Source organism: Hippocampus zosterae, chromosome 3 (genome assembly GCF_025434085.1).
Source record: "Hippocampus zosterae strain Florida chromosome 3, ASM2543408v3, whole genome shotgun sequence".
Classification (NCBI taxonomy): Eukaryota; Metazoa; Chordata; class Actinopteri; order Syngnathiformes; family Syngnathidae; genus Hippocampus; species Hippocampus zosterae.
The window spans coordinates 12,643,860-12,656,707 of NC_067453.1; the positions used below are offsets into that span (position 1 = coordinate 12,643,860).

Sequence of the window (12,848 nt, forward strand, 5' to 3'; positions counted from 1 at the left end):
GCTAGTGAGGACAACATCAACTCAAGGACGACACCTGTGGGACGTCAACAACGGCAATCACGGACCGCTGGCCCCCCAAGCGTCACCCTTCTGACCACCTCTGGAGCGCATCGTGTATTCTGATTGTACTCCCCATTTGGAGGACTCATGGCTGTTCTGAAACGTGAACACTCCCCCACGCCCATTAGAAGATCGTGAATCAGGGACGTTCTGTCAATAAATGCAAGGAGACAAACGCCGTCTCTTCAGAGTTGCACCGGAACCTGTCACGATCTCCCTGGCAGGGCCAGTTCGAGAGCTGCTCCGAGATTGTGAACCGAGACAACGTTTTAGCGCACTCTCTCTTGCAAGAAAGACAACCATGCTTGCCTCCTGAGTCTTCCTGTTCCTGATGTATTATTAGCATCTGATTATCAGCCATAACAGTGTTTTTGGAACTTGTGCACATTGTGTGTTATGATGGGCAAAAATTGAAAAAAATAGGATAAATTAAGTTCATGAATGCAACCTTTACCCCCACCACACGCACACACACACACACATATCCTAAGTATATACAGTATTTTTTTCTCTCTCTCTCTCTCTCTCTCTCTCTCTCTCTCTCTCTCTCTCTCTCTCTCTCTCCAGACATAGCAACACACTTTTCCCACCCTCACGGTCATGTTACAATGAAGATTATATGTAATCGTAGTATCGTGTGTAATTTGTGAAGCTGGGGACGAAACACTGACTTTGGTGAAGTAGCTTGCTTCACCGTTGCAGTTATTTATCAACTTGGTGCGCTGCTCGCTAGTTTGTAAGTGGCTGAGGGCTCAAATCAACAACTGGCCTTTTACTGCATTAAAAATTTAACCCTGCAAAATTATGTAAATTTTTTCCCCTGCAGAATAGTCACCTTTTTCGTATCTTAACACCAGACTGAAATGGGATGTTTCTAATTCGAGGTTTCACTGTCGGTGGTCAGCAGGTTGGGTGTGATCCACTGGCCACCCAATGAGAACCACTTGTCTATACCAAACAACAAGCGTTGTTAATTTTTTTTTTTAATGATCGTACAAGGATGCATGCCAAACTGTTCACCTTAAGACTTGCAGGCATTGAGTAAAATGCTTTAAACATTAGGTGACAAAACATTGAGGTGTACTTTGCCATGTTTAACTGCTCTGATTAAAATTAGAGGCTCGACCTTTTTGTGTTAATTAATTTTCTTATTTTTTAAAAACACCACCAATGCAAAGCAATCATTCATCACAATTTCCAGACAGAAAAAGATCAGGATGGATAAAAGTTCTTGACTTTGTTTTGTCAATGCCTTGAAACCGGTTGGGAAAAGCCAGAGGCTATATGGCAAACAAGCTCCCAGACAGCGAAACGAATGAGAGACACATGTGATCAGCCCCACAGAAATAGTTTTTTTGTTTCATTGCTGTCACTATATAAATCGAAGATTATGTTGGTGTTAAATATTACTGTGGCATGTCAAATGGCAATTGAGTCGCTGAATGTTTTGCTGCCTCAGATCGCTTCACTCACGCCGCGTGAGCACAACATTCAGCCAATTTGTACTTTGCTGGCAGTGTTGGTAGGACAGTAAATGCATTGCAAAACGAGTGATTTACAAGTAATGCAACTTATCACATGAAAGTACATTTCATATGAAAGTACATTTCATTCCGGTATGTGCGATCAGTATCAAAATCACCATGCACTGGAGCAAAGCAATTGATCACAAATATGTCACACACACACACGCACACACACACTCACACCCCTTGCTGCACAAATGCCATTAAAAACTATTAACTATAAAAAACTTATCAAAATCATCTGAACTGTCATGTCCCAGCAGATATCGGTCCGTGTACAGAGTATCAAACGGCAGATATAAATCGATTCAAGAAAAAAGTTCAACTTTCCAGCGGTTGGAATGGTCCAAATCAAATCATAGCTTTCCACATTGACCCCCATTCAAATTGGGTAGCAGATTAAATTCCCAGAATGCACTGCACCACTCTAAGAACTTCAAGTGTTATTAGAATTATAAATATTAATGCCGGTAGTAGACCAACCTGAACACCGTTCATTAAAGTTGATAGCACAGAATGCATTCATGGTTTGGCTTTTCGCCACATAAACTCAATAAATGTGCACCTGGACTACCTGTCGCTATTGAATATTTTTAGAACTGATTATTCCATCCATTAATTGCCGACAGTTTTACTTTAGATTGTATTGCCAAGCCAGTTCCCAGAAAACTGTTTATGAACATATTGTTGTTGTTTATTTGGTGTTGTTGAGTGATTCAAAAAACAGCTCAACAACAATTAAGCAATATCACCCGAGAAAGATTGATATTGTTCTCACCAACATTGTTGAAACTGATTCACTTACAGGTTCCATCATTGTTTTCCAACTTGTATATAAAAACAGATGACATGACAGAAATCAGAGGATATTGGTAATTACTCCTGAGAGGCTGAAATCAAAGGATTTGAAGCTGAAAAATGGCTCAACATTGACTCAATGATTAAAATTGTCAAATGATGTTCATTCATTTTTATTTTTTTTTCTGTAACTCAGTGTGTTGTTGCTTCAGACTCAGCCTTCAGCTTTCCTGCGCATTCCAGTTTTGTGCTGAGAATGTGGACTCCAGAGCCTTGAGTCAGAGACGCTCATTCATACTCGACACAAGAATCCTGCTGGACACAATGATCTTGTTTGAGTTCTGTCTGTGCTGTTCGATGGGGCAAAATATTCCCTCTCTATTTATCTCATGTTTTATGGATCAAGTGAAATCTCATGAATTCTGTATAATTCATTTGCAATTCAGCATCACTGATAAAATTCAGACATGCAGTGTGCAGAGAATTTGCTCTGACGGTGTACAATTTTGTCCTCCTCAAAATCACAGTTTTTAACAACGTGCATGCATTTCTTTTCATCAGTTTCATAGGCTAAAACAATCTACAGTACTTCAGTGACTCGTGGTTGAAAAATTATGACTTGTTGTTGCCAGAAGGTCAGTTATGAATGTCAATATCATAAGGTACAATGCGGCAGCTAGTGATCTCATTTTAACACAAAAGTGTATGTGGCGGAAAAAAGGACTTGTCACTCACTCAACATCTGAAAAAAAACCCAGGAAATGTCAGTCACTGTCAACAGAATATGACTAGACCATGCCCTCATCAACCTTCCACTAATTTCATCTCTTCCTTTGTGTCAGCAACTTCATTCCTTTTAGTCTGCATTGAACGGAGACCAGCAACAGATGAACAGAATTTCTCATGAGGTTATTTTCGGAAATGTTCCAAACTCGGCAAGTACTTTTGCTTCATAGATGGCTGCTATTTTTGGATGGAAATGGAAAAAGGCTAAAAATGGAAATGACTGCATTGAAATTGCTTGAAATAGACTTGCGGCCCAATGGTTGAGTGGTTACCGCGTCGACCTCACAGTGCAGAGGTCATGGGTTCCATCCCGGCTCCGGCCTTCCTGTGTGGACTATGCATGTTCTCCCTGTGCTAGCGTGGATTTTCTAGCGGAGAAAATCCTCCCCCATCCCCCATTCCAAAAACATGCATGCATGACTTATTGGACACTCTAAAATTGTCCTTAGGTGTGAGTGTGGGCGTGGATTGTTGTCTCTGTGTGTCCTGCGATTGGCTGGCAACCGGTTCAGGGTGTCCCCCGCCTACTGCCCGAAGACAGTTGGGAGAGGCTCCAGCACCCCCCGTGAGCCTTGTGAGGATAAAGCGGATTGGAAAATAGATGGATCAGACCTTATTACAGCAATGAATTTAAGATCGAGAGTGTCACTTTCACTTCAACACACACTCTGAACCTAGAAAGTCAGGCTTGGCATTAAAGTGCTACCTATGATGAAGCCCAGTCGTTTATTGATGAGAAGTCTGCCAGGGCCCAGAGGGATGTGCTGATTGGATGAACAGCCGATTGATTGACATATTTCAACGCTGCCGCCGAGTGACTGTGATATGTTTTCCGCAACAGACTGGTAGGTCACGGGGGGACGGAGCAAGGGGGTGACAGGAAAGAAGAGGCACAGTGAAAAGGGCGAAGTATGAACAGAGACTATCTCTGCTTTCTACAGCCGAAACCGGCCTCTTTTGACTCTTCTTGTGCTGTACTGAGACTCAATCTGTTTTAAACCAAAAAAGACCACAAATTCCACTTTTTAACCCCGCTGAGGAGTTTGTTGCTTTACTTGTGGCCAACTACGAGCTTCAGTTTGATTCGTATGAAGGTACTGCCTTTTTTTGTGACAATTGTCGCACATATGGCAAAATACGGAGGCCCGGTGGTCGACTGATTAGCGCGTCGGCCTCACAGTGCAGGGGTGCAGGTTTCGATTCCGACTCCGGCCTTCGTGTTGTGGAGTTGGCATGTTCTCGCCGTGCCTGTGTGGGTTTTCTCCGGGCACTCCAGTTTCATCCCACATTCTAGAAACATATGTGGCAGGTTAATGGAACACTAAATCGTCCCCAGTTGTGAGTGTGAGCACGGATGGTTGTTAGTTTATATGTACCCCGTAATTGGCTGGCAACCAGTGGTTCAGGGTGTGCCCCAACTACTGCCCAGTGACAGTTGGGATAGGCTGAAGCACACCTGCGCCGCTTGTGAGTATAAGCGGATCAGAAATTGGATGGATGGATGGATGGATTGCAAAATACAAATGCACACGTGCAGATGACCACAAAGGAAGGCTTGAAATGAAGGGTTTCACATCGCTATTTGCAGGTCAAACTTAATATTACACATAATACATTTTTAAGAGCGAAACAGAGACTAAAATGCTAAAAGAAAGTTACATTTTGACAAGTGGCATACTCGCGAAGGGATGACGAGAACAGATGGTGAAGCCATGCTAAATGCCAAGCTAACCTATGAATGACATGACTAGCGTGTTAAACACCGCAATGTGATTGATGACGCACGCTTCTGACACACGAATCTGTCTGGAACCCAACCGAGAACATCCAACTTTGAACAGCAAAGTTGCAGGACAATTAATATTTTCTGGAGAGGAAAAATCACACACACTACATTGAACTGGAACCGGAAATGAATTAACTTCACTGGGTCCGTCAGCCAGGCCCGTACAAATGGACAATTAAAACTCATTCACTCCCAAAGACGTTTTTAAACGTCTTTTCAGACTTGGTCCAGAATTGGCTGGTACTGAATGAGTTAATAGGCCTCTCACAAGTGAAGCCAGATAAGAGCCATCTTATGTTGCCACTGTTGCTGACAACTTTTTTTTTCAGCTGAGAAATAAATGAATGTTACACAATGTTAGAAATATACCCTTTGAATGAAATCATTGATTCACAAAACTATTCCACAAAGGAAAGAAAATTTATCATTGCCATGTATCCCACTGCACATCCTCTGCATTTTCTCAAGTATTCCCGTTCAAAAGTGGACAGAATTCTAATTTGACCATAGCTAACTTTTGACAGAATTGAAGGGAGATGGAAACAGTTCATTTAGCACACTTACTGTACTGTAATGAATCAACTATGAACTTGTTCCAAATGAAATTATAAATGATGTGTAATTTCAAACAGCATCGAGCAGCATTCCTCAGTACTTTAAAATAATTTTGGAAAATGGCATTGAATATATCCCAATCCATAATTGATCATTTGTTCTCCTTTTTTTGCACTTGTGTGGGCTTTAGGCATTGATTTTTCGGTGTTTAAGCCTCGCCTAAGGCCGGTGTTATCTGAGGGCTAGTTTCAAACGCAGACGAACTTGTTAACCAGCTAACACACAGAAGTGTGTGTTCAGATCATGCTAAAAGTGTTTCTTCACATCCTGGCCCGTGCAAGGTGCGTGCTGCGAGATAAGGCGAGAAGTGGCTGCTTTAGGTACACTTCACGGGGCATGCGGTTGGCTCAATTTTAATGCAGCTGCAGCAGCAGCTATAATATTATCTGTTCTACCACATGCTCTGCATTAAAATTGCCTGGAGCTGCTATTTCGATGTGGTGGGAGACAAATAACATGAAGTAGAAATAGTCTTGTTGCCTTTCATGCATTCTTTTCAGGAAAATCTCTAATGCCAGCATGAAAGCATTCATCCACAATAATGCTGTTGTGTTTTAATGTTCAGAGTCAAGCATTTGCGGCATTTATTATTTCTGGCGAAATTCTATATTTTGGTGGTGGCTTCAATTCCCATTCAATGACGGTGAGAACAACTGACGGGCAAACTGTCCAGCGTGTAGTCTGCCTTTCGCCCAAAGTCATCTTGCATAGCATCCACTTTACCCCATTGACCCCGAAGAGGATTAGCAGTATTGAAAAGGATTGAATAAATGTTGGTGGCAAATTCATTGGCAAACACCGAAATTGTTTTTCAGTGTTTGTTTTCACTCAATTCAAAATGTCTCTTGACTCCTTCGACTCATTCACCTGGCTTTCGTGCTTCTTCATCCCTTTGTTCTTGTGAGATGCATTGCGAGTCGGCTTTAGCGACGTTCCAATATTGACAAGAAACCGCGGGAGATTTTGGAGGGAGTGCCTCGAATCCATTCTTTTTCTGTAAATAAGAGAAATCAACGAATTCTGTTGTCCCAACACAAAGGGTCTCATCTGGTTGTTTCAGCCACAATAAAAGCTCGACAAGGTCATTTCATTTTCACTTAATTATGAATGGGGCTGACCCATAAGTCTTTGGTAATTGTCAATTCCGTGTGGGCAGGAGAGTGGGGACATGGCTCCACCTGCTCTCATTTGATAATCAAGGTCTCTCATCTGTGGGGCATGAAAAGAGAACACACACACACACACACACACACACACACGGTATCTGCAACATGATCTGCAGTGTGATTAAAGGGGCGTGACTTGGCATATAAATGTGTTCCCCACATTCCTTTATGTGTCAATTTCATCAGAATAATAATTGTCAAACAAGGAAAGCTAGCAAATGCAAAGTCTGAACTTTCACTCCAATATTGACCGGCTGGGAAATGTTTCCATTTAGGTGCTCAATGCAGCTTTTTTGGCGAGCGGTCTTATGTGTGTATACAGTGATCCCTCATTATTTTGCGATTCACTTATTGCGGATTCAGTGCATCGCAGATTTTTCAGAAATATTCATGAAAAAAAATACAGCAAAAATGTCGCAAAAGGTGTAAAATGTATGCCACTGACGCGATTGTTACTTGTTTGGAACTATTTTGTGTGGAAGGTTACCGTGGTCCGCGTCCATATAAATAATGGGGATGGAGCTTCTCTGTGTTCGTCTGACAGGTGCGCTTAGTCACGTCGAGAGTTCAGCGAACACACTGAAAATAAAACATCTCCAATGTTGTCATCGAACCAAGTGTAGTCATCCAAAATGATGTCCACACAAAACCGTAGAGAGACTTCCGCGCAAGAAGGACAAACAGAATCAACATAGCCTGACTGTTGTGTTCAAAGCAAACTTGAGAAAAACGAAGTACGCAACCATGGTTTAAATCCACTATAGGCTGAGTACTAGTTTTCCTTAGATGTGCACTTTATAATGTTATATTGCTCAGTTTTGATTCCATAAAAAGAGCCGTTAGAGCATCTGTTGTGTGACAAAATATTTTTTTCACTGTTGTTGATGGACACTAATATTGTGTGAGAGATTATGTGTGAATAACTGTTCCAAGTGAAAAATGTTCATGTAAAATTGAAAATCGAAATTATTTCAGTAAATATTCGCAATTTGCACATAGAAAACTGATTCATGATTCCATGTTGATGAGAGCATTAAAATGGGGGAAAAATAGGACAAATAATATAAAAGGAAATTCAGAAACAATAAAAAATGCATGAGTTTTTAGTACATTTGAGTTAATTGTGACAGTTGCGTTTTTAATTGTTTGACAGCTCTAATATATATATAAGAAAATATGTGTCCATCCCTCATTCAGCTCGGGTCCTCTACCAGAGGCCAGGGAGCTTGAGGGTTCTGCGCCGTATCCTTGTTGAGAAAAAAAATATATATATATACTAACAATTTTATTGCAATGCTTGTGGGAGACAACATTTTTTTGCTAAGATACCCGCGCGATCGTAGTGAGCCACTGCCTGAGCGGCGCAGTGGCGGCGCACAGCGGCGCGATGAAGTAGGTACGTTTTGAAAAGGGACAGACGGAAGGACAGACCGCGTGCGGGACAACGCGCAATATATATATATATATATATATATATATATATATATATATATATATATATATATATATAAGAAGATATATATATAATATAAAAACACGTACCTACTTCACCGCGCCGCTGCGCGCCGCCACTGCGCCGCTCAGGCAGTGGCTCACTACGATCGCGCGGGCATCTTAGCGAAAAAATGTTGTCTACCCACAAGCATTGCAATAAAATTGTTAGTTATTTAGTAGAGCTAAACATCTCTTTATTTTCGCGATAAGTAATGAAGATAAACAAAAAGTTGAACCAAGCAACAACACTTTTGTGGGCTGAAGGCCCACCTTATCAGCCTTCCACAGGAACTAGCTGATGAGCCGCCCGGAGGGTGGCGAACCACCACCTTACCAGCCTTCCGCAGGAACTAGCTGATGAGCCGCCCAGAGGGCGGCGAACCAGCTAGTGTGTGTGTGTGTGTGTGTGTGTGTGTATATATATATATATATATATATATATATATATATATACACACGTCCTCATATAAGGAAGGCGAGAGGAGTCAAGTGGCACATTCAAGTGCACTCAGTTTATTCGAGAACCACTTTTCGGTCGTAATCCGAGGCAAAAAACCTCAACATTTTTGGTCGAAAACCGATTTGGTCAAGAACAGAGACATTCGAAACCGAGATTTGACTGTGTATATACATATATATATTAGTATATAGCATTAAGTAATGTTAATTACTACAAACATTTACTTCTACATGCATGTATACCATTACATTTCACCTTATAAATATTATATACACATGTGCACATAGGGGTGGATTACTTACTTTGCGGATTTTCCTCTTTCGCGGGGAGTTCTGGTCCGTTTTAACCGCGATAAGAGAGGGATCACTATATATATTCGTACATTCCTATATAATATATCTATTTCTGCGTTTGGGACTGAGTTGAAGGTTGATTAAGTTGTCAGAATCAGGGTGGTGGCCATATTTTCTGATGTACCATAATTTGTATTTGCGGTTGTTTACCGTGGTTGCACTCGAAAGACAACTTGCCTGGACACATAACTTTGCACATAATGGATCAAATGCGGCATGGCAGATTGACGTTAAACCGTACTTGTTGGAGCTCGCTCATTTTCATCTTTCCACTTGTGAGTACCCTCTCAGCTACCTTCTTGACAACGCGTTGCACCGCAGAGATTTTGTCGTCTGCTTCGGTGTCCCTCATCGTCTCTGTTTCCTACGCCCACCTGAGATATATCCATAATTTATTCTCGGTGAAATATGCAAATTGACTGTGAGTAAGTCGTTGATGGCAGCTTAGCCCTCCTCCTCATTTCCTTATCACGCGTGGTTTCTAGGAAACCGGTTTGTAAAGTGACGGGGCAGGTACTGTGATGGTAAATACATTCACCGAGCCGTCAAGCCAACCTGTCGTTGAAGAAAAAAACTGGACTCTTTTCAAAGAGGACGATTCCATGTGTTTACAAAATGACCGCAATGGAGGATCATCATGTGGAGTTCAACATGAGGAAAGCGCTGCAGTTCTGGAAAAAAGTGTACTCAGGTACTGTGGATTTTTGGGGGGCCAATGGGGAGGGGGGGGGGGGGGCAGTTAAAGAGCTGGCCAGATTACAAGCCTTTCTTGCTTCCTGTGGATACACCAGAGCTTTTGAACTTTATTGTAGATACCAAACATGTACTGCATTGTTGTTCTGGTAGAACCATTTTAAAAGTGTGTTCTCGTGGGTATAGCAACACTGAAGACAGGGCAACGGGATTCATTAGGGACAAACCATAACGAGGTAATGCTGAGAATGTTTCTTTTGTGAAGGCACAGCCGTCATTTGGGAGTTTATTGCTTTTTCTTCTGCTCACAGAGCGTATGTGAGCACTAGGAGTTGACATGATACTTTGAGAAGTCAAGTACAATGCTGTTGTCATGAGGAATAGTCTTCACTTCGACCGTGTCAGCTTGTTGCTATGGAGAAGGCCGACAGAAAATCGTGTTTGCGACCGCGTGCATGTCAACGTATGAGATAATAGCTGCAGTAAAACCCTACAGAGGTACCTATGGGATGAGGTACCTATATTAAAATGCACTCACAGGTCCCGCTCTATTAAAAATATACATGCAAAAACAAGCCAAATTCGAATGTTCAAACAAATAAATGTGGAAGCCGGTCTGCTATGTGGGCGTACCCGAGATGACATCTGCCAAACTCAAAACAGTCAAACAGCTTATTTAGCTTGTTTTTGGGAGGAGCTTATGAATTCAGAAATAGAATCTTAATTGTCATTATATAACCAAATTGAAGGTATACAAATGAATTCAGCACACGCAATATTATTAATCAAACCTTAGATGAATCATAATGGCAGATATTGCACGTTTAAATAGTGTGTTGAAAAGGCAAAGCGGTGCCACCGTGCCACCATAGTGCAGGCCAAATCAGAGAGTGAGAACTTTTTCCAGGAACAAAGATGATCCCGACATACTTTCTCGTGCATTCAGCACTGCAATTTTGGAGTTTCTCAATGATCCCTGGGCTGGCTTGAGAGCCATGGACAAGAGGAGTCGTAGCATATTACCTGGGACAACCACTCCTTTGATCTCTATTTCCTGCTCAGGTCATTTCGGCACACGGACAATTGGTGCTGAACTTTTACCACAGCGGTATTTTGGGGGTGCTTTTTTTTTGATCCAATGTTTTTTTTCATAAAAATGTTTCATTTCGTTGGGACTTAACCACTTTGTTAGCGTAGGTTTGTGGTAGACTACAGTGTGTTGTGAGATACGAATTTAGGTTACGTTGCCGAGGTAGGAACTGAACTCAGTCGTATACCAAAGACACCCTGCTTAGCAATTTTAGAACAACACACGATATGCTTCACGTTCTACGTGTGGGTTTGTACATTTGGTTTGTAGCAGAAAGAGTCTGGGGCGGGGGGTGAGGGTGCGGGGGGGGGGGGGGGGGGTAAATGTGATCCAATGAAAACCAAGGCACGTACCGAAGCTGCTGTCTTGACACTCGATAGACGGTGCAAGTTTACCTCGTGTTGTGATTGTATGGCTTTTATATTTTGGAGGTTGGATTCTACGTCATCGCTATGTAGTTTATTGGCAGTGATACGAAATGACTAACTCGCATGAAAGAACAGGTTTGAAATTGAGTAATGTTTGTTTGCCATCTACTTCCTACAACAGATAGCTATTTTTTTCACCACCAGTGCTTTTGTGCCGCCCATGGGCCCCTGTTATCATTTCATCAAGTTTGACATTCAGCTAAAGGTTGCGTAATCGTAAGCTGAGATCTGTTTTCCTCCACAACCAGTTAGCTGCATTTACTTTCTATCTCACCTCGAGTATGTGCACCTGATTGTTTCCAGTCCGTCGTAATGGCCTTTTTGCTTGTCGGTTTGTGAAAGGTTGTTGAATGTGAAAACAGGATGTTGACAGTTCAGAGGAAGATATTTTGGAGCAAGCCAGTTGCTGGGCACTAAACGTCGTGGGCACCATTTTTTTCCTGGTTTCATACTGTGTGTGTCTTTGAGTCCTGACATGGTGACACTCCCCCCCACTTCAGGAAACAATAGGAGTTTAGCCGAGCATCTGGTGGGAGTGTCACACATTTGTGTGTTTGTTCTTTCTTTCTTTATGCAAATGTTCGAATATAAGCCGATTTGATGTGTTTATGGTATAATAAAGAAACGTACTGCCTGTGTGTTTGTAGACGTGCAAGATCCCAGTCATGGGGGGTCTGGGGGGGGGGGGGGAGAAAGATCTAGTTTAATCCATGAGCCAGAATATTATACCCCCTTCTTCACACACACACACACACACACACACACACACACACACACACACACACACTGACTGCAGGTCATTATTCTGACTTAGTCCACCTTTCTTGCTTTCTTGTCTGCAACATTTCTATTTAAAAACAAGGGACTTGCACATATATTTCCAAGAAGCAAATTTATTGAATAATCATTCTTAAAGCATTGCAGCCCGACTCTTACTGGGTCTGATAGGATAAGCGCTCCTGAGAATGTATGAATAGGTGATTGCATTACTCGTGCACATTGTTCGATGTAGTAGATGTACAGACCACTAAGTACACTCTACAACTACTTTGCAAGTAATTATTTGGATCCAGGTGACTTGACAAAAGAAGATTGAGTAAATTGAACACACTTTTTTTCCCGGTGTGGATGATTTTTGATGCATTGTGGCATAATTGTTGTCCTTTGTGGTTTCTCAGTTGTTTTCATCTGGACTCCAATTTAGTCTTGCACATCTACTGAATCGACATTAAGTACCGTCCATCCATCCATCCATCCATCCATCCATCCATCCATCCATCCATCCATCCATCATCTACCACTTATCCGGGGCCGGGTCGCGGGGGCAACAGCTTTAGCAGGGAAGCCCAGACTTCCCTCTCCCTAGCTACTTCTTCCAGCTCTCCCCGGGGGATCCCGAGTCGTTCCCAGGCAAGCTGGGTGACCTAGTCTCTCCAGCGTGTCCTGGGTCTTCCTCTGGGTCTCCTCCCGGTGGGACATGACCGGAACACCTCACCGGGGAGGCGCTCAGGAGGCATCCGAATCAGATGCCCAAGCCACCTCATCTGGCTCTTCTCGATGTGGAGGAGAAGCGGCTTGACTCTGAGCCCCTCC

General features: G+C 42.4%; 1 protein-coding gene across 5 annotated transcripts in view; it reads left to right on the forward strand.

The window, feature by feature from the left end:
- The window catches only part of fgd4a (FYVE, RhoGEF and PH domain containing 4a), a 63,691-nt gene that overhangs the window by 24,590 nt on the left and 26,253 nt on the right, over positions 1-12,848 (forward strand). The window contains exon 1 of one of the 5 annotated variants that reach the window (XM_052061653.1): positions 9,571-9,735. The exons of the other annotated variants lie outside the window; for them this stretch is intronic. Coding sequence (XP_051917613.1) covers positions 9,660-9,735 — 76 coding nt within the window. The 5' untranslated portion in view covers positions 9,571-9,659. Of the gene's footprint in view, positions 1-9,570; positions 9,736-12,848 lie in introns of those variants that run through there. 5 annotated transcript variants of the gene reach the window in all.